This window comes from Octodon degus, unplaced genomic scaffold (assembly GCF_000260255.1).
Source record: "Octodon degus isolate 3935 unplaced genomic scaffold, OctDeg1.0 scaffold00072, whole genome shotgun sequence".
Lineage (NCBI taxonomy): Eukaryota > Metazoa > Chordata > Mammalia > Rodentia > Octodontidae > Octodon > Octodon degus.
In genome coordinates, this window is record NW_004524648.1 from 4,848,073 (window position 1) to 4,874,134 (window position 26,062).

At 49.8% G+C, this 26,062-nt stretch overlaps 1 protein-coding gene across 3 annotated transcripts in view; it reads left to right on the top strand.

The window, feature by feature from the left end:
* The window catches only part of Sez6 (seizure related 6 homolog), a 48,765-nt gene that overhangs the window by 16,180 nt on the left and 6,523 nt on the right, over positions 1-26,062 (top strand). For 2 of the 3 annotated variants that reach the window (XM_004635392.2, XM_004635393.1), the window contains exons 2-5: positions 8,430-9,098; positions 9,532-9,665; positions 18,806-19,001; positions 23,752-23,937. In XM_004635392.2, the coding sequence (XP_004635449.1) occupies positions 8,430-9,098; positions 9,532-9,665; positions 18,806-19,001; positions 23,752-23,937 (1,185 nt within the window). Of the gene's footprint in view, positions 1-8,429; positions 9,099-9,531; positions 9,666-18,805; positions 19,002-23,751; positions 23,938-26,062 lie in introns of those variants that run through there. The other variant, XM_012515642.2, reaches the window with a different exon arrangement.

A 26,062-nucleotide genomic window follows, 5' to 3' on the forward strand; every position in this document is an offset into this window, starting at 1 on the left:
TACTTAGAACAAGCTTAGCAAAGCACAGGGACCGCGGTTCAATCCCCCAGCACCACATGCCAGCCAGCCCCGCCCCCTGGTAGGCCGAGCTGGCCACACACACACACACACACACACACACACACACACACACACACACATAAATAAACAAAATAAAATTTTTTAAAAACCCCAAACATCTAGATGACTGAACTACCAGTAGCAGTGAAAGGGTGTGAAAGGAATGGTCAGTGTCAGGGAAAAAAAGGGTAGTCTGAGGTAGGGGACCTACCAGCTTGCACCAGTAGGCCCTCCCTCCCCAGCAATGGCCAGTTGGGGCTGCGCTGGGGCACTGCCAAGGGCTGGCTGCCCATCATCTCATTTCAGGACCTGCTGCTGCTCACCCATGCTGACTAAGAGCCAAGTGCTTTGGGGAGCAGAGCGCCTGCTGAGTGTGTAGACAGGCAGAACCTAGGTTTAGAAGCCATCTGCCCAGAAGCTATACTTCACTGAGCCAAGCACCAGGGGTCAACATTTGTGGGAAGAGATACGAAAAAAGAGATGCTCATCAAGAAATGCCCCCAGGAGGTCATAGGAAGGTCAGGCAAGGATGGTTCCCCCAAAGGAAGGGGAGTCGGGAGCTGGACCTAAAGACAAAGGCAGATTTGAGGAGACAAGGAAATAGAGAAACTCAGCAAGAGGCCAGAACCATGTGAGCAGACGGGGCAAAGGGAAAGGCACCTGCTCTGGCAGTAAACAGGTCCCTTTGAGTAGAGCTCTGTGCCCACCCCAGTAACTGTACCTCAAGGACAACAGCTGGACTCCTTCCCCATCACCAAAAGATGCATAGCTCCCTGCACAAATGCCTTAGGGTAGTGACCTCCAGGCTGGTGGAGAAATAAGAAGCCTAGGGCTGCAGCCAAAGCCAGTGGGAGCTGAATTACGAGTTCTAGTCTCGGAATCTGCTGTTTGTTAGATGTGTAACATCAGACAAGTTTTATAACTATTCTGAGCCCGTGTCATATCTTCACCTCTTGGGACAATAACATGGACCTCCTTGAAGTGAGAGTCAGAAATTCTATGAGAGGGGCCAGGGAGATAGTTCAGTAGAATAAGCGCTTACCTGGCAAGCACAAGGGCTTGAGTTCAATCCCTGGTTACACACACACACACACACACACACACACACACACACACACACACAAATTCTATATGCGTGCTGAGTGTATGGTCTGCATACAGTGAATACAGGGAAGTGGACAACAGCAGCTGTCACTGGCCCCACTTCCTGGTGCTGACCACCAGGCTGGCTTCAGACCACAGGAGGCAGAATGTGCCTATTCCAGCTCTACCATAACCTCTAGGTAACTTTGAGAAGTCACACTCACTTGATCCCTGGCCCTCAGTTTCCCCATTTGTAGCATAGGGGTTAACTGCCTTCCCTGTCAATGCAAGCAGTGGGCAGCTACCTCAGTTGCTGGACACTGGGAAGAATTATTTCTGTAGTTTATGGACTCAGAAGGTGCTAGAACTGGACCTCAAACCTCAGGGGCCTTCTGTGGTCCCACCAGCCTCTAGCTGAGGCTCCTCAGCAAAGAGCCAGGGCTGGGCCAGAGCACTGTCACAGTAGAAACCAAACTGTGGCTGGAGATGGGGAAGTAGGAGGTCTTCTCACCCCTAGGGACCCCTTTCCACCCTTGGGCTTTGGGATAATAGGGGTTGGCAGGAGCCAGAACCTCACTAATCCTCTATTAAAACTTGAAAGAGGCCAAGAAACCTCTAGAATAAACTCATTAATTTTTATGGATAATAAATGGATCCCATTAAATTCTCATTCTCCCAATGCTGGGCCAGCTTAACCTCTGGAACCCAGGGCGGTGGGCCCCCTGCCTATGGTGTCCCCCAGGCTTCCCTGCCCCCCCCCTGCTACCATGCTCCTCCACCAAGCTGAGAGGTGGTGCTACATAAGGTAGGGATCATGCTTGAACTTATCCCGGAACTTTGGGACCCCTCCCTCTCACCATCCCTATTCCTGCCTCTGAGGCCAAGCTCTGGAAGGGGACAATGGCTCAGCTGTACCTCATCAGCTCTCCCTGGCTATCAGAGTGACAGGCAGCTCCACCCTTGCAAAGAAAGGGTGGGGATGGAGTGGGGGTGGCACTGGCAGGTGGGAGCTCTGTCAGTCAGTAGATGAGCAAGAGCTCCTCAACCCAGTGTGGCTTCACTTCACAGGTGAGGAGACAGGTCACATGCCAGGGAAGCACAGATTTGGAGATGGAATCCTAGGTTTCTGGGCTGGCTGGTACAGAAAGACCTGCAGAAGCTACAGCACTGAGGCATAGTCCTGGGATGGCACTATATTGCCTGGGACAGCGCATCCAACAGGCAGGGGCACTGCACAGTAATTTCAGCTCCATATTCTTGGCCCCTGAGCCCCAGTTTACTCATGTGTAAGATAGAGAGCATAACAAATACCTGGCTGAATGTAGACAATGCCTCCTATTGCTGTCCTTAAGCAGAGTCTAGGCCCTCACCCCATCCCGATCCAGAACAGTTTAGGATGAGGCCCAGAGGCCCTCATCTGTACCCTCACTCAGCTGGCATGGGGAAGAGGAAGAGGGGCAGGCCGCTCTCCCTAGGAGACTCAGCCGGGTTGGGGGCGGGGCCTCCAATCCCTAGAGGGGAGACAGGGGGGAGGCAAGGGCTGGGAGGCGGGAGCGGGAGAGAATCCACCGGGGAGGCATCCTGAATGGCTCATTAGTGCCGATGAAAGCCTTTTTTCATTTCGTCTAAATACTTTAAACAGGGCTCCCTCCGATGTCTATTTGCATAGCTTAAGAGCTAATGCGGGGGGAGGGCCCGGGCAGCGGGAGGGCCACACCAGGGCTGGGGGCTGCGGGGAAGCTCCTAGGCGTCCTCCCCTGAGGTGGGGGTGGGGCAGGGGCGCTAAATGGTGTTTCCCAGACCCTTCCCAGAGTGGCCCAGGAGTATCTTTCTGGGTCCAGGCACCAGTGGACTGGGCAGGTGGGAATCATGAGAATCTATTTTATGGGACTCAGCTTTGTCCCATAGGCATGCAAGGGGTTGACCTTAGATGGTGCAGCAGCGTCCATATTTTATGGATGACATGCTCAGGGTCACAAACATGGTCACTCAGTAGGAAATTGGTCCCCCAGAGAGACAGACCTAACCTTAGGGACCAGCACCTCCCTGTCCTAGAGGCCTGTCTCCAGGTTCCCCGGACAGGAACTGCCCTCAGGTGGCCTCTACCCCAGCCCCCAGGACACTGCTGTTTAGAGCACTCAGAGGAGGCAAAGGCACTAAAAGGTGACTGGCCCAGATGCCTGTAATTTTAAGTGGCAGAGCTGACACTTGAATCCAGGTCTGTGTGACTCTATGCCCTGGACCTACAAAGCACTGTTGGAGCTCTAGTTTAGGTACCAGATTCAGATGTGGTTCAGAATGGAGTGAAATGGGCTGGGGAGATGGCTCAGTGGAATAAGTACTTCCCTGGCAAGCACAAGGGTTGGAGTTCAATCCCTGGTTCTGCCAAAAAAAAAAAAAAAAAAAAAAAAAAAAAAAAAAGAAAGAAAGAAAGAAAGAAAGAAAGAAAGAAAGAAAGAAAGAAAGAAAGGGATGGAGTGAAAGCTCTCTGAGTCCCAGCCAAAAGTTTCCTGAGGGTCTGGTTCAGCCTAGCCTCAACCCAAGTCCACAATTCAGGAGCTCTGGTGCCAGTCCCACTTGTAACCTACAGAGACACGAGCTCATTCTTCTTAGGCACCACAGTTTCCTCAACTAGCTAAGGTGTTCCCTGTTGGCCAGCTCCAGTCTCTTCCTGCTGTGAGGCAGACTGGCCTGGAAAGACCAGGCGCTTTGAAGCTGGGTGCACTTAGGCTGAACTCAGCTCCAGCACTGCAGTACTTTGAGCATGCCCTCCTCTTACCTCTCCTCCAGGCCCAGATCCTTTGTAAAGCAGAAAGATTTCTATCTCAGAGTTATGATGTCAGTTAAATAATATGAGGTCTGGGAAGGGCCCAACACAGCAGGTGCCTGGTAAGACTGGGTATCTGGGCCCTGGCACCTCCTTCTGCTGGTTTCTGTATCACACTCTGCCCCTTTGTCAATCTCTGATCTCCAACTCAGTCAGCAAGGCAGAGAGAAATCCCTGACCTCTCAGCTATGGCCCTGGAAACCTAAGGGCCATGTATATCACCGAGGTTCAGGCCTGTGACAGTCTATCAGGGTATCGGGAGATGCTCTCCCTCTAAAATGGTTAATCTCCCAAGATTATCTTACCTTCTTTGACAGTGGGTGGCACCCTCGGGAACCAAGTGGCAGCTGATTTTGGAATCAATTTGCTAGTTTGATATGCTATCTCAATCCCATTTAACCAAGTGCTCAGTGCCCCTAGATAACACAATCAGTGCAATCGACAGTGACGGGAAGTACCATTAGCTCTGCTCCATTGCCCAGCACCCACCTGGCTGCAGGCAGGAGAGTATCCCAGCCCAATCTGGTCACTTCCCAAGTCAAAGAATCTCTGTGTACTTCCCCTCCCAAAGAGAGTTCCATGGATACCCACCCTAGGAGCTTGTTGGACAGTCCTGGAAAGGGACCCACAAAACCATGTACAGCTCCAGGGGGCTCTAGTCTGTGATAAGAAAAGCTCTTCTTCCTGTGTCATGCTAAAATCAATCTCAGTTCACCCAGCAGACTGGGTGACATGTGGGGAGGTAGCCAAAGAGAATACCCCTGTCCTGGCATGTCGCAGGTACTGCCTGGATCCTCCTTCACTGATTCAGATGAAAGACAGTGAGCAGTCTCAGACCATCTGCTCTGCAGGATATGAGCCTGGCTGGCCATCTAGTTTGGACACTGATATCAGAGCCTGGCACAGAATGTCAGGACACAGATGGGCTACTTTAGTGAGCATTTCAGGACACAGCAACTAGTCGTGGTTTCTTGAGGCTTTGGGTTGCCCAGGTCTCTCGGATCCAGGGGAATGGAGAGTACTCCAACCTGTACCCACCTCCCCCACCCCAATTTCCTCCCTCCTCCCATTTGTCTGACACATCATAGCTGCTCTGGTCTCCTGAACAGAATGTAGGCCATCTGGCACTTCCTCACGCCTGCCAATCCATGCGGTGGGTGTGAGCCTGTGGAATGACAGCCCTACCACCCGACGTGCAGAAAAACCAATCTTCTCCTTGCAAACTCTGTTATCTCGCCCTGGCTATGCTTCCTTTCAAGTCCTCATGCAGCCATTTTGAGGACTGTAGGAGTCAGGAATATTGTCCTTTCTCAGAGTTGGTAAAATTCTGGGTGAACTGAACCTGGAGCCAGCATCCATTAACCATATCATGGCAGGTTAAGGACTTAGGGAACCCAGTGGGCCACAGCAGAATGTGTATTATTCCTCCAGTTATGTGGTTGAATAAGTCAACATAATCAGTAGTAGAGCAATCTGGTTTTTGTTTGTTTGTTTTGTTTTTGTGGGATCGGGGATTGAACTCAGGCCCTTGGGCTTGCCAGGCATGCATTTATTCAACTATGCCATCTCCCAGCCCCACTTTTTTATAAACAACCTGATGTTTGTTTGTTTGTTTGTTTGTTTGTTTGTTTGTTTTGGCAGAACCAGGGATTGAAATCAGGCCCTTGTGCTTTCCTGGCAAGCGCTTATACTATGAGCTATCTCCCCAGCCCCTAGTAGAGCAAGCTGTACCTCTGACCAAAGAGCAGACAAGCTTCTGGCTACCTGGATAACCGTGTTGGGAAGGATTCTGAAATCCCATGTGGCTGCAGGAAGAAATCACCAAAACTGATCCCCAGTGTCCACCATGCAGGGGGGTGGGGCAGCATGCCAGATGGCCATTCCATCCCTGTTTCAGATGCTGACCCAGAGGGACCCTGACTAGTGTCATAAAAAAGATAAAAAGGAATTCAAGGAGAGATAGTGAATGGAGAAGGGAAGTAGCATTACCTTGGTCAGTCATAAAAAGAAGTGCGATATTACGGATGAGATAACTAAGGGCTGGAGATTTTGTGCTCCTTGTCTAGGGCACAGAGCGATGCATCTGGGAGCTGAAGCCTCATCTGCCCAGCTCCAGACACTGGTTCTCACCAATTCCATTGTTGTTCTGGAAGGATCATAAAATTAGAAAAGAACAAGGTCTGAGTTCAATCCCCGACTCCACCAAAAAAATAAAAATTAAAATAAAAAAGTAAAATAAAATTAGAAAAGAGGAAAAAAGAAATGACTTTCTGTGAAGTAAGAAAAATTGGGATCTCATAGCTGGGTGTGTTGGTGCCCACCTGTAATCCCAGCACTCAGGAGGCTGAGGCAAGATCACCACAAGTTTGAGGCCAGCCTGGGCTATATAGCAAGATTTTGTCTCAAAAAACAAAAAACAAAAAACAAAAAAAAAAAAGAAAAGAAAGAAAAACAGAAGGTATATCTCATGGATGTATAACAAAGAAGTTAAAAAAAAAAAAGTTATACATCCATGAAGAAATCTAAAATAGGGCTGGCCAAATTGCTCAGCGGATTCAAGCACCTGCTTAGGTAGATGCAGGGGCCAGGGGTTCTATCCCAGGCCTGCCATGCTGGCCCTGCACCCAGGGCGCTCTGAGATGGTGACTGAGACTGAGCGTGGTGGCACAGCCTGTAATCCCAGTGCTTGGGAGGCTGTAAACAGGAGGATCAAGGGGCTGGGGAGATGGCTGTGGAATAAGCACTTCCCTGACAAGCACAAGGGCCTGAGTTCAATCCCCAATTCCGCAAAAAAAAACCAAAAAAACAAAAAAACAGGAGGATCACTATGAGTCCAATCTACATAGTGAGACTCTGTAGACTTTGTACTAAATACATACGTACATACATAAAATAAAATCTAAAATAAAAGTTAGGTGTGGTGACATTTGCCTAGTAATTAATTTTAATTTAATTAATATATTTTAATTTGTTGTTGTTGCTGAAATACTGGGGTTTGAATACAGGGCCTTCCCACTGAGCTATATCCTCAGCCCTTAAAAAAAAAAATTTTAGAGGACCCAGAGAGATAGCTCAGTAGAATAAGTGCTTGCCTGGCAAGTGCAGGGTCCTGAGTTCAATCCCCAGTACTGGAAAAAAAAAAAAAAAAATTAGGGGACAGGATAGGGCCTGGCTAAATTGTGCAGCTGGGCTCTAATTTCAGTCTTCTTGTCTCAGCCTCTCAAAATACCTAAATGATAGGCACAATTTTGAAATTACTGAAGGCTGGTTGAAAAGTTCATCTTTGGGGCTGGGGAGATAGCTCAGTGGAATAAGTGCTTGCCTGGCAAGTGTAGGAGCCTGAGTTCAATCCCCGGTTCTGCCAAAAAAGAAGAAAGAAAAATTCATCTTTGCTTTATTTTATTTATTTTTTTTAATTTTATTTATTTATTTATTTATTTATTTATTTTTGGCAGAACTGGGGATTGAACTCAGACCCTTACACTTGCCAGACAAATGCTTATTCTACTGAGCCATCTCCCCAGCCCCCCAAAATAAATTTTAATGGACTGAGGAAATAGCTCATTAGTATAAGTGCCTGCCTGGCAAGTGCAATGTCCTGAGTTCAATCCCCAGTACCAAAAGTAAATAAAAAATAAAAATAAATTTTTAAAAGTAGTGGGAGTTATGAGTATAACTTCGTGTGAAGGTCCTGAATTCCACCAGCAATGCCATTAAATAAATAAATAAATAAGCTTTATATATGAAGTAGCTCGTAAGACTAATGACTAGCAATTACACTGAGAACAGGAAATAAATTTAAATTCTACCCATAAGAGCAGGCAGAAAAATCATTGTTGTAGATGATAGAAGCTACATCTAGCTCTTTTTCTTTTCTTTTTAGTGCTGAGACAGGGTCTTGCTAAATCAAATCACTAAATTACTCAGGCTGGACTCTAATTTGTGATCTTCCTACCTCAGATTCCCAGAGTGCTGGAATTACAGACATATGCTACTGCACCTGACAGCAGTCTTACTGAGGTTGTCATTTCCCATCTTCCATTGGTCATGTGATTTTGAGCAAGTCATTTCCTTTTTCTGGCCTATCCACTCATTAGTAAAACAGGCCCCTTGGCTGTGTTGAGGATGGCAAATATTTGTCATGTCATGGCTGCCTGGAGTGCTTTGTTGAAGATTCTGAAACTGAATCTAAGAACAGCAGGAAATAGTGCAATGATCGATTAATAATGTCTGTCTCTGGTGCTGGAGGAGAAAGGATAGCTCATGTGCCATCCTTAAAGTATGTGATATCATCTCCATTCTAGCTCTAAAATTTTATAGCTTCGTGACTATCAACAATGAGCTCATTCCCCAAAGCTCTCCATCAAAATGTAGATGGATCTCCTACTGTCTTAGCTGGGCAGGATGCTGTTCACTATGACATAGCAGGAGAACATCTGATTCTCCATTGTTATTTCAGGACTCTCCTCAGAAGCCCCCACCATGGGGGAAGGACAAGCCACAGGCATCAAGGAGACAGATGGAGAGCTGACGGCCGCCCCCACACCTGAGCAGCCAGAGCGAGGTGTCCACTTCGTCACAACAGCTCCCACCCTGAAGCTGCTCAACCATCACCCACTGCTGGAGGAATTCCTTCAAGAGGGGCTGGAGACAGGAGAGGAGGAGCTGAGACCAGCACTGCCCTTTCAACCTGACCCACCTACACCCTTCACCCCAAGCCCTCTCCCTCGCCTGGCCAACCAGGACAACCGCCCTGTCTTTACCAGCCCCACTCCTGCCATGGCCGCAGCACCCACACAGCCCCAGTCCAGGGAGGGACATTGGAACCTCGGGTCAGAGGTCCCTGTGCTTCATATCACAGCCTCCCTACCTCCAGGGCCCAGCCTTGCAGTGCCCACCCTACACCCAGGAGAGAGACCTAGTACTACACCCCCCAGCAGAGCCTGGACTCCAACCCAAGAGGGTCCTGGAGATATGGGAAGGCCATGGGCTCCCGAGGCCATGTCCCAGACCACAGGGCTTGGGACTGAGGGCACCATCACCACCTCCACAGCTTCCGGAGATGATGAGGAAACCACGACTACTACTACCATCATTACCACTACCATCACCACAGTTCAGCCACCAGGTCAGCTACCTGCTGGCTTGTGGACCTGGAAATGGGGACAATGGGAGCTGTGGGGTCCCTACATGGCTCTTACCCTGACACTCCTTTTGGCACCAAGAAAAGCCTTCAGGAGGCATGCGGTTTGGAACTAGATAGATCTGGGTTCAAATCCTGACTCTCCCAAATATAACTCAACCCTAGGAATTTTATTTAACTTCTCTGAACCTCAGCTGTAAAGTGGTGAAAAGAAAGCCCATCTTTCTGAGCCATTCTCAGAACTGAGATAAGATTTCACATAGTATGTGTTCAGTAAAAGGTGCCCCTTCTTTCAATAGGGGAATAAACATCCCCAGAGGTGGGCTTCACCATACACATGTACACATATGCACACAATTCAACCTTAGCTGATCTCACCAGAGCTGGGCTTAGCCTTGTGTTTCCTCCTGCCTCCCAGGCCCTTGTAGTTGGAATTTCTCTGGCCCAGAGGGCTCTCTGGACTCCCCCCAAGCCTACAGCTCATCCTCTGATGTCGGCCTGGACTGTTTCTACTACATCTCTGTCTACCCTGGCTACGGTGTGGAGATCAAGGTGAGTGACTTGGATCAGGCAAGGGCAAAGCTGGGGCTAGTGTGTTAGCCTTTCCCAGAAATGCACCTGCTATAGAAGAGAAGATGTCTCAGGGCATCAGCTGAGTGAATGGCACCTAGGGCCAGAGCTGGGGAGATAGGCCTAAAACATGCTCAGTTTCTGTCCTGTGCACTGGGGAGTGAAGAGGGCTACTGCTCCCACCTGGCAGTGCTCTGAGAGGGCCACAGGAGCAGAAGCTGTGTCCACCCTATTCCCCCATGGAATTGACCAGGGGCTCAGGAGAGCCTGAGGAGGGGTCTCTCACTTTGGCTGGGCAGGAGGCTGGGTAAATCACCAGAGTTCCCAGTGTGAACTCTGCATCTGACTCCATGTGGCTGAGTAGAAAAAGCACAGGGCTAACTGGCTGGGCTTGAGAGAGCCATGGAGCCTCCATCCTCCATCATTCACTCACCCATTCCTTCAGCAAGTCCTCCCTGAGCATCTCTTCTTGGGTGACCTCTGTGCTGGCCACACTATCAGAAAGATGGCTAGCTTGTAGGTGAGCCAGATCTTCCCCCAACCTCCTGGACCATCTTATCCCTGCCTAAGGAGTAAGGCTCTCTCTTGGAAGCTCCAGGCCTAAGCCTAAGGTTCTCAGATGTCTCACAGGTTTCTCAACCTTCACTAACTCAAATCTTTCTTTTGTTTCTTCAAACATGCTTGTCATTCTACTCAGTCGAGGTCAGAAACTTGAAATAGAACCACCACATTAAAGGGGCTGGTGAGATGGCTCAGTGGTCTAAAGCATCTACTTAGAACAAGCTTAGCAAAGCACAGGGACCGCAGTTCAATCCCCCAGTACCACATGCCAGCCAGCCCTCCCCCTGGTGGGCTGAGCTGGCCACACACACACACACACACACAAATTAATTAATTAATTAAAAAAAAAAAAAAAAACCACCACATTAAGATGAGCATGGCATCCCTAGGGCTGGGCAGCAAGGGGTCACCTGGCCCTTCCTTCTCCTTCTTCTCCTAGTCTAATGACCTCATCACCAAGGTCTATCACCATGACACCACAACTCTTCTATTTGCCTACTTCTCTCCCCCTATCCCTACAACCACCATGTGAACCAGCCCCCGGCCATCCTTCCCCAGTCATGCAGTGGCCATCTCATCTGTCATCCACACACATGTGCTCTCTGATACCCCTCTTCACCCACACTGGAGCCACTTTTCCCAGATGAACCCCCCACCCCAGGCTCTCTCAGGGGCTCCGAGTCAGGGCCATTCCTCTGGGTGCATCTCTTGCCATTTCTTCCCTTGCTGTCTCCTCCCCCTGTCTTACCCAGCCTTTTGTCCCTGTGACCAAATACTCTAGAAAAACAACTTAAAGGAGGAAAGACTTATCTTGGCTTATGATCTCAGAGGTTTCAGTTCATGGTTAACTAGATCCATTACTTGTAGGCCTGTGGTAAGGCAGAAATATAACAACAGAGGCCCTGGTGAAGGAGAGCCACTCAACTCATGTCAGCCAGGAAGCAGAGAGAAAGGGAAAGAACGAGGGAGAAAAATATAGTTCCCAAGGTCACAACCCCATGATCCACTCCCTTCAGTTAGGTCTTACCTCACACTTCCATCACCTCCCAAGAGTATCATCAAATTATGAGCCCATCAATAATGAATCCACTGATGAAGGCAGAGTCCTTATGATTCAATCACTTCTCTAGACCCCATTTCTCAACACTGATACATTGGGGATCAAACCCTCAATAGATGAGTCTTTGGGAGACAATATTTAAACCATAACACTGCCCCCTTTAGGATTCAACCTCAGCATTACCCTCTCTGGTCATTCTTTCCTGAAACCTAAAGCCTGGGCCATCACCCTCCATCTTGGCCCTCACCATTGCCTTCAATGGTTCCATCTTTATTTATTATTATTTTTTTTTTTTTTGGCAGAACCGGGGGTTAAACTCAGGTCCTTGCACTTGCCAGGGAAGCGCTTATTCCACTGAGCCATCTCCCCGGCCCCTGGTTCCATCTTTAGCTGCCCACCTCCCCAGGCAGATCATGAGCTCCTTGAGTGAAGCCTTGCTACACAAGGGTCAAGATAGATATGGAGGAAAGAGAGCAGAAAAGGACATTTGACCTGGAGATTGAAATAGATAGAGAAGAGAGCATCCTACCTAGCTGAAAGACTTTGGACTGGGACGTAGGAGCTTCTGGGAGAAGTAGAACAAGAGTTGAGAAGCAGGGCAGCACTGCCCAGCCTCCACCTCTCACCCCACTTCCTACCCATCACCACTGCCTGAAGACCCTGGATTGGGGCCTGAAGCTAGCAGCATGACAGGGAACAGTGCCTCCAGCCATCCACCCCTCCTGGGAGTCAGGGCCAGCTGGGAGCCAGGCCCTGGGAAAGAGAGACCTCTCCGACCCCTGCTGGGCTCCTCCCTTCTTTCTGCTACTGTTGGCTGTTACTCTGCAAGCCCTGGGCCCCTCACTCTGGGCTGAAGGGAAGGGTAATTAGAAGCAGCCACCTCCCTCTCAAGCCATTAGCACTCAGCGCCGCTTAATTAAGGTAATTAATGTAAAATCATCACTTAATGAGAGGTGGCACCGGCTGTGGCTCACAGGGTGGAAGCCAGCTGCAGGTGTAGGAAAGCGGGTAAGAGGGGGCAGATGCCAGGCTGGGTGCCCCCCTGCAGACCTGGGCTGGCTCACCTGCCCACCAAGTATACCACTTGCAGTGAAGCCCACTGGGGTACTACCTACCAAGGGCATACCAGATAATGGGGCAAGATGCCCTGTTGGCTCTGCCTGCCCCTGCCCTAGCACAGCCCATGCCCCACCCCAGATGCTGAACCCTTTACACAGCCCTAGGTCTGCTGTCTAGTGCTGCTACATTTATTTTTCCATCAAAATGCAAAAAGCTGTTCGTTACCGGGCAACCTTGAAATGGAGACTTATAGGCCTGGATTGCAGGCAGGAAAGAAGGCACAGGGTGGCCCCCTTCCACCTTGCCACCATGAAGGCAGAGTCCTCGAGGACTCTAGTCTCCAATGGCCTGAGATAGAGCCTGAAGCCTTGGAGGAAATGGTATTGCTAAAGCTGTGTCAGCACCTGACTTAGAGGAGGAGCAAGAGACAAGAACAGGCAGGACTGAGCAGTATTTAAGATTCTTCCAGGAGAGTTTCTGGCAACCTCCACCCAACTCAGTCCTCCTGGCCACGCTACACCAGCCACCTGGAAACTGAAGCAGAACTGACACTGCAAGCCTACTAGATAGTTAAAACAAAACAAAAAACTGAGGCCCAAGCATGGAAAGAGAATTGCCTCACATCACTCAGCTGTTTTGTTTTGTTTTGCTTTGCTTTGTTTTGTTGAGACAGGGTCTTGATGTAGTGCATGGTGGTCTCAAACTCACTATGTAGCCCAGGCTGGGCTTGCACTCCCAATGATCCTTCTGCCTCAGCCTCCCGAGTACTGGGATTACTGTCATGCACCATCACACCTGGCTTCAGGGACTGAACTCAGGCCCTTGCGCTTGCCAGGGAAGCGCTTATTCCACTGAACCATCTCCCCGGCCCCTGGTTACATTCTTGAGAGAGGCTTGGCTTTGGAGCAGTGTCCTCCTGCCCAGACTGGCAGCTGAGCCAGGCCATACTGAGGGCAGGATAGGTGAGCTGAAAGGCCTTGAATGCTGCCAAATTTCCTCGGGCTTGGGGAGAAGGGCCAGCCATGGCTTATCTCAATCATGTGTCAACATCAGCTCTCCTCCCTCAGTTCCCCAGAAGAAAAGCTGGAGCAGATAGGGGATAGAGTCAGAGCACCCTTCAGCAGATCAGCCAAATGCCAGCTTGACCCTCTGCCACATGACTACAGCCACTGCGTAAAGACTGAGGTCCTAAGGGGACTCTCCTCAATTTCTCTTATTGAGCAGCACCCTCAGGGCTATCAGAATCCCTAAAAGCCCAGTTCTGCCTACAGCCGCCCTCCAGAACCTGCTCCTTCCCCTGCCTCCCACCTCCCTTCATGGTGCTGCAGCTGTTGGTACCCTCTCAGGCTGAGGGTCCAAGCCAGCAGCAGGGTAGAGGCCAGGTCGAGTCCTCCTTGGTTCAAGGAGGCAGGATTGCTTCAGCTTGGGTTCAGGCATTGGTCTAGAGTCTTCTTTTTCAAAAGGTTCAGAGACCTTTTGATAGCCCTGCAGGATAGTTGAATATGAGCCTCATGGCCCACACGGGTCCCATCCCCTCTCCAGGCAGCCAGTCTCCCTGTGAGAGCTCCAGGCCTTTCTGGGCCTGGTGCCTGGCTCTCACTGCACTTGGCATTCTAAGAGCCTTCCCACTGCCAGCCTCCATCTTGGCTTGGCTGCTCTCTGCACCATCTGGAGCCTGGGCACAGCTGCCCACAGTCCCTGCCCTCATGCCCAGGTGGTCCCTTTGGCACACGGTTCTCTCAGGCCAGGCCAGCTGTCTGTTTGCTATCCAGAACATCCTGACTCTAAACCAGGATAGCAGCAGGCCTCATGGCCTGATATGAGGGGCGGTAGGGGGCCTGTGGGGGTTGGGTTGGATTTCTGAACAACTTCCTGTTTGGACTCTAGGAAAGGCCATCCAAAGTGATGATAGGTGCTAAAAGGCCTGGACCTATGGATTTAGGCCCCTCTTTCATCCCTAAAACAGACCTTACAAACAAGGTATTAAACAAGTGCCTGTTCATAAGGATACATGGGCTGCCATGTAAGATTCAGTTCCAGTCCTGGCTCTGCAGCAGCCTCTCAGGGACGCAGATAAGCCCTGGCCTTCTCAGGGGGCCTCAGCTTCCCTCCCTACAAAAGAAGATTAAACCAAAATACTGTCTGTTGCCCCTTCTATCCTGTCTCTTAGAGTGTGGCTCCTTCTCTGGGCTCAGGGAGCTCTTCATAAGCTCCACTGCACAGTGGCACCCAGGTCCTTGGCCCTGCTTCCTGGCAGCTGCCAAGCTTAGGCCTCTGCCACAGTATACACATGGGGATGGGGATGGGGATGGAGGCAAGAAGAGCTGTGGCCAGCATCTGAGGGTGACATTCAGGTGTTGGGTGGGTGTGACACATGGAGACACCCTTGAGTTCCTCTGTACAGGGTTGTGCTAATTTGTACACTATCCTGCCTGCCAGTCACATTATCTGGACCTGTGCTTAAGGCCTGACTAGTAGCTTCCATGGGGCTGACAGGTGAGGCAAAGCTGATGACCTGGGCATTGGCAGGAAACAATCAGAATCCTCCCTTCTTCCCATCCTGGAGGGGCCAGTTCTCTCAAAGCAGCAGCGTCTTCTCCTTGAACTGCCCCCGTGGTGCGCTGGGAACAAAGCAGTGCTGGACAGGAGAGGGACCTGTGGGAATTGTCCTCAGCTGTCTCTGCTCCTGCCTGGACCCAGAGCCCCTCCCATCCCTGGAAGGGCAAGGGGAAGACAGCCCTCATGAACGGAGCTGACATTTCAATCTGTCTCCCAGGTTCTTCAGAGGCCTGCAAATTGCATCAAGTCTTCATCTCCCCCTGTGTCCAACATCCAGCCCTGTCTGGCCCCTGTCAGCCTGGCCCTCAAACAAATGACAAATTACATTCTGGCCACTGCAGCAGACCCACAAGTGGGTGCTTGAAACTGAGGGGACCAGGGCTACACAAGCAGCCTCCAGCGGAGAACAGGGAGCTATTCTGTTCCTCATTTTCATCCCAACCCTTGTCATCACACTGGGCTGGGAGCCAGGCCAACTTAAGGGTCCCATGCCACCCCCAGACCAGAAGGGGACAGAGGTCTCAACTCCCAATTTACAAGCTGCTATGGGAGAGGATGGCTGGGGGCAACCCACGCCCAACATCCTGAAAAAGCCAAGTCAAGCCAGGCCAACACTTGCCTACCTGCTAAACATGGAGGCCTGGAGACTGGAAATAAAAGCTACCCAGAAATCTATTTTTGCAGGTAATGCTCCCTCAAAACTGGGAGCATTTGCTGTTCTTAATAGAGCAGTGAAATCAGTTCTTAATAGCTATATGACGTTCTGCAAGTTCCCTAGCCTTTCAGTGCTTCTGTTTATTTATGAGGATTTTACCACCTACCTCATAGAAAAGACTGACGTATTTTAGGTGCTCTGTAAACTGTTATTACTGCTGCTGCCCTCTGATCACAACAAAGCAGTAAGATCAGGAGTAGAAAGCTAGAGGTCAAGCTGGAAAACTAGGAGAAACTAGGAAGAAAATACTAACTTCATTTCTACTTCTCTGCCTTTGCTCTAGAGGTTATTTCCCATCAGTGAATGTCCTCCCTTCGTCCTCTTCCCAGCCCTCGCCCCTTCAAGGCCTCTGAGACCCACCTGGCCCATGTATCCCCTGAGCTTCCAAGCCTTCTGCTCTCCCCTCAAGGATTACTGCAGCGTGCATTCAACACCACTTAAGGCAGAATTACATGCTGCCTGGCATCTCTCGATAATTACAGATTCCACGTGTGAGTCTTGTTTTCCCAATTCTAGAATCACAGAATCTCCACGTTTGAAGGGACCTCATCCAGCCTCCGCCTGCTGCAGGGATTCCCTGAGGAATGTCCCCAGCAGATGGTCAGGCAGCCTCCACCCAAATGTGCATGGGCCGGGAGCTCCTCCCAAGAGGAGGTGCTTCTGCCCCTAGTATCCTGCCTTAAAGCTTCTCTTCAGCCCCCAGGTTTTCCCTCCCAGACAGGATGGGACCTCTCTCTCCACCAAGCTGTTCCATCTGCAGTCTATTCCAAAAGGGGCCCTGAGTCTGGCAGCACCAATCTTGGGTTCTGGCTGGGCTCAGCAGCCTATTCTTAGCTTTCAGGGACCTGGTGAGGAGTAAGTCTGTGGAAGCCCACATTGATAGGTGTGGTGGTGCATGCCAGTGATCCCAGCACTAGGGAGGCTGAGGCAGGATGATCGCTGTGAGTTTAAGGCCAGCCAGAGTTTGATGTCAAGACCCTGTCTCAAAACAAAAACAAAAGCCTACATAGTCATTCTCTTAAGACATCTTTCCTGAGACTGGCCAGTAAAGAGGGCACTGTGACTCCAAAGGCCACTCAGGTTTCAATAAGAGAATGAATGGGAAAACCTGAAGGGGAAGGACTGACTGGCTTGACCTGGGCTGCAGAGGACTTTGGTCCTAAGATTTGAGAGGATGTCTAGTTTCACCAGGAAGGGAAGGGAAGGCTTTCCTGTACAAGTGTTCAGAAGGGAAGGAAGAAGGCTAGCAAAGGCACTGGAGCCAACTGTGAGCTGGGAAGTTGGGACCTTGTCCTCTGGACAACCTGAAGCCACCAGCAGGGTAGAGAGAGATGAGGGAGAGACATGACCTGATCCAAGGCAACCCGCCAGGAGATGAGTTGAAGAGGGGAGGGTGGGCCATGAACAGAAGGTCATTGCAGATGAGGAACAATGGAGACACAGCCAAGCATCAGAGCCAAAAAAATCAACAAAGGGATAAGGAGGAAGAGCCACTCGAAACAAATGCAAGATTGGGAAGGATTTCGTGATTCACTGGATGCCTTGGTTGTTAATACTTGAAACCTCTGCCTCAAAGCAACATGGTAAGGACCCTAGACCAAGGGGACCAGTGCTCTTGGACTGCCCAAGTACTTTTTTTTTTGTACTGAGGATTGAACTCAGGACCTTGCGCTTGCCAACCTAGCGCTTATGCCACTGACCCATCTCCCTGGGCCTGTCCAGGTATCTTACTAAAATCCTGAATATGACTTAGTAGATGTGAGATGTGGTTTGAGATTCTGCATTTCTTCTTTTTATGTTTTCTTCTTCTGTAGTACTGAGGATTCATCTCAGGGCCTCATGCATGTTAAGCAAGTGCTCTGCCCCTGAGTTCAGCCCACCCCGAAGATTCTGTATTTCTTACAGGCTCGGATGTGACACTGATGTGGCTGGTCCCGGAACCAGATTTAGAGTAGCAAAGACCCACACAAGGCCATTTTATAAAACAAAGAAACAGGAACTCAAATAATTTGACAACTTGGAACACAGGGCTAGGATGACCTCCCGGATCTCTAGGCTCTCATTCTAATACTCCTTCCAAGCTACAATGTCAGTTTCCTCTCTGGGTAGTGTCTGGTATTGTCCAGTCTTTGTTTGGTGGAATGGAGGCATGCTGCCCAGAAGGATGCTTCAGGCACTGAGAGCCTGAAAAACAGAGTGGAGGCTGAGGGACCCATGACAGCCAGAAGAAAAAATTGGATCAAGAAACCCAGAGGAGAGAGGAAACAGAAGCAATGTCTGCCTTGTGGAGGGAATGGTATGAAGCCCAGCTGAGCTGCCAGCAGGGGCCAGGCAAGCATTGCCTGGAGGCCCAGGCAAGGAATTTGGACTAGTACTACAGGCTTTATGGACTCAACAGAGAAACATTAGGGGATCTAAACAAGGAAGCACCGTGGTGATGAAAAACAGGTCTGAGACTCTCAAGTGGCTTCAGTTTAGAAAATATTGATGGGGAGGGAGGAGTGGGCTAAGCCCTCAAGGCAGGGAGGCTGACCAGGAGGCTGCCACAGTGATCTAGGTGATTTGAGGTCTGCGTGAAAGACTGAATGACTGATTGGTCGTGAGCTGTGAGGGAAGAGGCAAGATGCCAGTTTCTGACTTAGGTACGGAGGTTGTTAGCAGATCATTCCCTGAGATGAGAGCCAGGGGAGCTGCTGGTTGGGGGAAGAGAGTGGCTCAGCCTCAGGTAGCTGGCTGTGAAGAGACTGTAGGGCAACCAACAGGGCTGTCCAGGGGACAGTGGGTACATAGGTATGGTACTTAGGACCTCACATTGCTGGCCAGGCCCTCAAACATGATCTAGCCTAACACATCTAACTCATTTCTACTTTAGAGAGAAGAAAACTGAACTGCAGGGGGAACAACAGGAAGCAGCTAGTGTATTTGAAATGCTTGGGAGACAGAGATGTGCTTCCAAATCACAGTTCTCTAGAGGACCTTGAGTAGTTAATGCCTCTGAGTTTCAGGTTCCATCTTCCTCCTCCTGCAGGGGATGCTTAACTCAGGCTCCATGGGCTCTGATACCCAAGGAGCGCTGAGGATTGGGCATGTGGGGTCTGTAGGAGCCAGAGGGCAGCAGAGCTCAGACAACAGTGCTGAGTGCTCTGCTTTGTTTTCATCCGCCTTCAGGTCCAGAATATCAGCCTCCGAGAGGGAGAGACAGTAACGGTGGAGGGCCTTGGGGGGCCTGACCCATTGCCCCTGGCAAACCAGTCTTTCCTTCTCCGGGGCCAAGTCATCCGCAGTCCCATGCACCAAGCTGCCCTGAGGTTCCAGAGCCTCCCACCACCTGCTGGGCCCGGCACCTTCCATTTCCACTACCAAGGTAAGGCCTGGGCAGCTGAGAGAGGAACCAGCCCTGACTGGCTGCCTTCCTGGGGATCTCTGGTATCATAACCAGTGGACTGGGGCAGTGGACAGAGAGGGGCAGGTGGGGCAGCAGAGGTGCCTAATGCATAGCTGAGTATGGCTCACTGGACACCTCCAGGGCCTTCCCATCTCTACACACCCCCTAGTGGATACAGAGCTCCCCACCACACTAGGTGTGCTCACTGTCATACCTTCATTCCATAAACTTTCCTAAACAACTGCTGTTTGCCACACTTATGCTGGACCTTGTCAATCTCACGATGAAACCATAAAGATCTTTGCCCTCAAGGAGTTCAGAATATCAGAAGGAGACACTTTAACAGGCAATAACAATAGAGACCTCTCTCCAGAGGTAGGGTTCAGGACCAAAGGAGCTTGACATGACCATCTGGAGGTATTCAGCTGCCAGCCTCCCTTCCTCACCTAGGCAGGACCCAGTCTATGCTCTAGTCAGCACAGAACACCTGTGGAAAGAGGGGCATTGAATGATAAAGTGGGCAAATCACACACTGAGTAGACTGGCGGATCTGTGTTTGAATCTCCCCGCAAGCTGTTGACGTTGAATAGGTCATTTGACTTTCCTGATTCTCCTTTTCTTTCTCGAAGATGAGACCAAAGCATCTACTACAAAATCATGTTTAGGCTTAAATAAAATGGTGTGTGTCTGATGCTTAACAAATGTTGTATTAAAGAAACTAGCCTTGTGGGCTGGGGACATAGCTCAGTGGAATAAGTACTTGCCTGGCAAGTGCAAGGTCCTGCATTTGATCCCCGGTACCACCAAAACAAACAAACAAACTAGTCTTGGGGCTGGGGATGTAGCTTAGCAGCATAAGTGCCTGCTTGGCAAGAGCAAGGTCCAGAGTTTGATCACTGGTAGAAAGAAAGAAGGAAAGAAAGAAAGAAAGAAAGAAAGAAAGAAAGAAAGAAAGAAAGAAAAAGAGAAAGAAAGTCTTGGCTCAGGTGGGGCACACGCCTGTGATCCCAGCACTCAAGAGGCTGAGGCCAGAGGATTGTTATGCGTTCAAGGCCAGTCTAGGCTACATAGTAAGTTCAAGGCCAGCCTGATCTACATAGCAAGACCCTGTCTCAGAGAGAGGGAGAGGGAGGGAGAGAGGGAGAGAGGGAGAGAGGGAGAGAGGGAGAGAGGGAGAGAGAGAGAAAGAAACTCATATTTATATGGCTTTCAGAATAGGGAAGGGAGAAAGGGGGTTGGGACTTTTCTGCTCCCCATTGGTGTCCTCCCTGCCCATCACTTCTCTGGGCACATTGTCAGCTTGATCTTTTGCACGTTTTAAATCAGTTCAGAACTGAGAGCCCTAACAGGGAAATAATTGATATGAGCAATCACAGGATTGTCTTGCGTTGTCAGGGACCACTTCTGCAGCCCTGCAGGGAAGAAACGACCTGAAAGCAGGAAAGCACTCAAGCTGGTATGCTCTGAACCAAACCTAAGGAGCACTCTTTGACTTAGCCTGGCTTCTCCACCCAAACTGGGGAAGAAGTTCTAGCATGGAAGTAGGGAGCCTGGTGGTAGAGGGGCTTAGCAGGGGCAAGGGGCCAGCTGAGACAGGGGTGAGCGTCTAGGCATCCCAGCCAGCCTTCCTAATGGCTCATCAATCCTCTCTGGCAGCCGGCATAATTTCACGCCACAGTAACCTTTTCTCTTGCTGCAAATTCCTTTGCACAAAACTCTGGACCCCTTCTCTGTTAGAGCAGACAAAGGGGGCTGAATGGCAGTGCGCTGAAGCCCAGCAAGAGAGAACAAGACCCCATGGAAGGGCTGAGAGAGCTGGCCCAGTCCTGCTCCTTCTTGGCTCTTAGAAGCCCTCCCTCCTCCTCGGCCCAGTTTTTGTCAATGATCAGCTCTTTCCTTAATGAGTGTAATTCCCCTAATTATAGGCTGTAATTAGCCCTGATCCCAGAGATGGGAATGAGAGAAGCATGTGCTCACACGAGCGTCTCATGGGCTAAGGAAAGAGGGTGCCAGAAGAGGGGGTGAGGGACGTAGTACCCATGCTTCAGGTGGAAGCTGTCCAAGCTGATCTTGGAGATTGGTAGATGGACCCCAAAACAGGCCTCAGGGCAGGGCAAAAATCCCACGTCCCCTCCTCCAGCCTCCACAGGGTAGGAGGCAGAGGGTCCTGAAAAGGCACCCCCCCCCATCCTGAGCATTTCTGGCACTGGACCTGGCTCCAAAAACAGACGCCAGTGAGAAAATAACTCAAATAACTCGACAGATTGCAGTGGTTCAGGCTCCCCGGGAACGGTTGTCATGGCAATAGGAGGAAGCTCATCCCAGAAAGAGGCACTTTACCCATTATGGAGTCTGGGGGTCTTTACCTTCTGCCCCCCCCCAGCCTCCTGCTCCTGCCTTATCCTGGCCCAGTCTGTGAAATGGGGACCTCCCTTTCCAAGTTGTGATTGATGCCAAGGAGAAGATGTAAATACAGGTGCTGAGCCTGACCTCTGGCTCTTGGTCTATACTTCCCTGTCGTTTAGCCCCTCGGCTTCCTCTACTCTGGGCAGAGCACCCCCATCCCATCCTACCATGGAATCCTTCCAGGTCACTATGAGTGTCCTGAACAAACTCCCTTGGTAGTCTCATCTACTACTCTCAGCCTTCTTTGACCTCTGATTCCAGATTTCCTCTTTAACTGGAGAAACAGGAGCTAGAAAGCAAGTACCTGCTAGAGCCAGGAGCTCAAGTTCCACCCCACCACTTACTTGCAATGTGATAAAGAGACAGAGGCTCTCTGAACCTCAGTTTTCCTTATCTGAAAGTGGGTTAATAATCCCTATCTCACCTTTCTTCCTCCTAAGCATACTGTGTCAAGTAAGAAGAGTGTGAAGGCACATTAGGCACTGAAAGTGCTGCAGGGGCTGGGGAGCTGGCTCAGTGGAATAAGCACTTCCCTGGCAAGCGCAAGGGTCTGAGTTCAATCCCCAGTTCTGCAAAAAAAAAAAAAAAGAAAGAAAGAAAGAAAGAAAAGTGCCGCAGATGTGATATTATTATTCAACATTATAAACAGTAACATCAGGCTAGGGTGTCAGGCATTAGTGCCAGGCATAGCAGGTATGTCTTCTAACATAATCTTCATAGCACTGGATGCAATACTGTAAATGGATGTAATCTGAGGCCCAGAAAAGAGAGGTAACTTCCCCAAGGAGGCACAGCAAGCAAGGGAGCTTATCTTCAAATCCAGGCAGTCTGACCCAGAAGCCTACATCCTAAGCCCCGTCCTACACTACCTGCCAAGCAAAAATGGTCTCTTATTGGCCATTCTCTCAAGAGACAGAAAAGTAGGAACCATCCCGCTTTCACAGACTTAGTAAGAACAGGTGGCACGTGCCAATAATCCCAGCATTTTGAGATGCTGAGACAAGAGGATCACAAGATCAAACCCAGCCTGGGCAATTTAGGGACCTAACGAGACCCTGTCCTGAAACGGCTGGGGATGTAGCTCAGTATGAAGGCCCTGGATTCCATCCCTAGTGCCATAAAACAGGAAAGATCAGGACATGGGTAAGTCACAAAACTCTTCGCGATCCTGAACAGACCCTTTTGCCATTCACACAAATGCACAGAGGAGCTCAAGCCTTCTCTCAGCTTTTCTGCTTAACTCTTTCCTTCTTCCCCACTTTCCAGGCCAGTTTTTAGCTGCCCTCTTCCTTAGTTTGGACCTGGTTGGGACATTCCAGGTTGTTTTGTAGGATTTGCCGTCACCATGTGGTCGTGCGTGGTATGACAACACACAAGCCTCCAGGTTTCCCAAGGCAACTGGTCCCACCCCCAACTTCCGAGAAAGCTGGTTCTGCCTCACCGCCCTCGCCCCCAGCCTGTCTTTAGAAGAAATCCTGCACGCTTGCCATCAAGATTTTTAACATCTCTCACTGAATACTGGTGAAGCATTCGCTGTCTGACTTCAGTCTTTCCTGCTGCAATTCATATTTGTCTTCTATAGGAAAATAATATCACACTTTACATCAGTATAGGCTTTTCACTATTTCAAATACTTTCACATCTACTAGTCATTCCATAAATACTTCTTGAAAATATAGTTTCAGCTGGTGCCAGGGAAACCAAACTGAATAAATACTACTGCACTTAGTTTCTTTTCTTTAAACATTTATTTATTTAGTGTGTGTGTGTGTGTGTGTGTGTGTGTGTGGCCAGCTCAGCCCACCAGGGGGCGAGGCTGGCTGGCATGTAGTGCTGGGGGATCGAACCGTGGTCCCTGTGCTTTGCCAAGCTTGTTCCATGTAGGTGCTTTAGACCACTGAGCCATCTCACCAGCCCCTACATTTAGTTTCGGACTAACGTAGGCTAGCTTTTTTTTTTTTTTTTCCCCTAGCATTTTAAAACTCATTTAACAAATGAAGAAACAAACATAAAAAAGTTAAATACCTGCCTGAAGTATCACAAACCTTGGGCCAGATTCTAAGCCTACCAAGTTTATGCTCTGAGCTTTTTCCACTAACCAGGTCAATCCACTGGAAATATCATTGGCATCTTCTAGGGAAGAGATTTGGGGGTATTTTCTGGACCTCCTAATGCTTCTTTCTCTGGTCCCAAGTGATGTCTCCAGGCCAACTGGGGCAGATTGGCACAGACCTTTACACACACACCCATAATGGCTCAGCTTACACACACACACACACACACACACACACACACACACACACCACTCACTCTCTCTTTACAGCCTACCTCCTGAGCTGCCACTTTCCCCGAAGACCAGCTTATGGAGATGTAACTGTCACCAGCCTCCACCCAGGAGGCAGTGCCCACTTCTACTGCACCACTGGCTACCAACTGAGGGGTGCCAGGCTTCTTACCTGTCTCAACGCCACTCAGCCCTTCTGGGATTCCCAAGAGCCTGTCTGTATTGGTAAGTGATGCCAGGGGAGAGGGCTCAGTGCTGAGCAGAGGAGCTAGGCAGGGGCTCATCCCTGCTGTCCATTGCTATCTAGCACTTTTACTTGGTCTCCATAAGAAATCAGAATATGGTTATAGATCTAAGTGACCTTCATCCAACCTGAACTTGTTGACCACCTACTACATGAAGGTGCCACCAGCACAGAGCTGAATGAAGCAGGGAATCTGCCTTCAAAGAGCCCACAGTTCCAGGGATGGAGGGCACTTAAGTCACCAGTTTCCAGAGCAGAAAGTAAAAGATACCAATGAAGAGACATAACATGACCTTGGAGGGGAGGAAGGAATCATTCTTAGCTTGGTAGTAAAGAGGCTTCCAAGCAGAGGTGGCACTGAAGTTTGACATTTTGATAAAGAGCTGTGGAGGATCTGACTGTCAGGCCAAGATACTAAGAGGGGAGCTGAAGCTTTTGAGAGGAAGCGGGAGGAACTACCCAGAACTACCCTTCAGGAGAGCCAGTGGAACAGCAATCAAGCTGGGAGGCCAGCCAGGCCACAGGGTTTGAATTTAGATGATGACTCTGAGCATGGAGAAAAGGGAAAAAAATCCAGACACACTGATGAGGGAACAGGGTCGTCCCCAGGTTCCAGTCCTGGTAATGAGATCTGAGATTACCAACAGAAGGAGGCTTGCTGGGGAAAGGAAGATGGTGTTTGGCCCATGGTATGACAGGCAACTTGGGTGTAGTGAGAATCCAAGCCAGGGAGAATGGTTCAAACCCAAGGGACAAGACAAGGAAGGCTTCCCAGAAATATTAGTTTGGGGAAGTAGGGTGGATTTTTGGAGTAACATACATGAGGGGGTGTAGACACGAAGCAGCATGATACAGTGAGGATACAGCAAGGTGTTCTGAAGATGATATACAGGGCAAAGAAACTGAAAGTGAGCCAAGGGCTGGAGTCATAAAGGCCTTAAATGCCATTTAAGCTTGGTCTCTGTCCTGAGGGCAACAGTGAGCCCTGAGTAGATTTATTTATTTATTTATTTATTTATTTATTTATTTTTTGCGGAACCGGAGATTGAACTCAGGTCCTTGTGCTTGCCAGGGAAGCGCTTATTCCCACTGGGCCATCTCCCCTGCCCTCCTGAGTAGATTTTAAGCCAAGATGTGGTCAAATTTGAAGGGCAGTTCTATGCCAGGACCAAGCAAAAGAGTGGTTCTGCCTTCTGCAGAGAAGCTGAGACTTACCCTAGCCCCCAGAAGTATTAGTAGGTTACCATATTCTGCTGTCTGAGGTATTTGGGGGCAGTGGTACTATGAATTGCCCATAGTAACCTGGTCCTGAAAGTGGGAGAGGGCAGAGCTTTCCACCAGAGGAAAGTGCTGCCTGGAACCAACTACCTCCTGTCTCAGGGCTCTTCTTTGGTCCCACCTGCCCGGCAGGGGCTTGTGGCCAAGTAGTGCAGCAGGGGCCAGGGAGATGGCTCAGTAGAATAAGTGCTTCCCTGGCAAGCACAAAAGCCTGAGTTCAATCCCCAGTTCCGCAAAAAAAAAAAAAAAAGTAGTGCAGCAATCCTCAGTGCTAGGCTAGGCAAGCTGCTGTCTTCTTGGGAAGAGAAGACAGTCCCAAGCCAGAGGGAGTCAATCTGTCAAGACCCTAAAGGATCAGCTCAGGAATGGCAGTATATTGAGGCTTGAAGAGCTACTTCAGAAACGGTCAGAGGCCATGTGTTGGTGGTAGGCACATCAGGTAATTGTCATCCCTGACTTAGCTCTGCCCCTTTTAAAATTCATCCATTAAAACCAGGCATGGTAGGGGCTGGGGAGATAGCTCAGTGGAATAAGCACTTGCCTGGCAAGCGCAAGGGCCTGAGTTCAATCCCCTGTTCTGCAAAAAACAAATAAATTAATTAATTAAAACCAGGCATGGTAGTACTTGCTGGTAATCCCAGCACTGGGAAGGCTGAGATAGGAGGATCACTATGAGTCTGAGCTGTGTAAGGAGACCCTGTATCAAAGAAACAAAGAAGAAAGAAAGAAAGGAAGGAAGGGGAAGGGAAGGGGAAGGAAGAAAGGAAGGAAGGAAGGAAGGAAGGAAGGAAGGAAGGAAGGAAGGAAGGAAGGAAGGAAGGAAGGAAG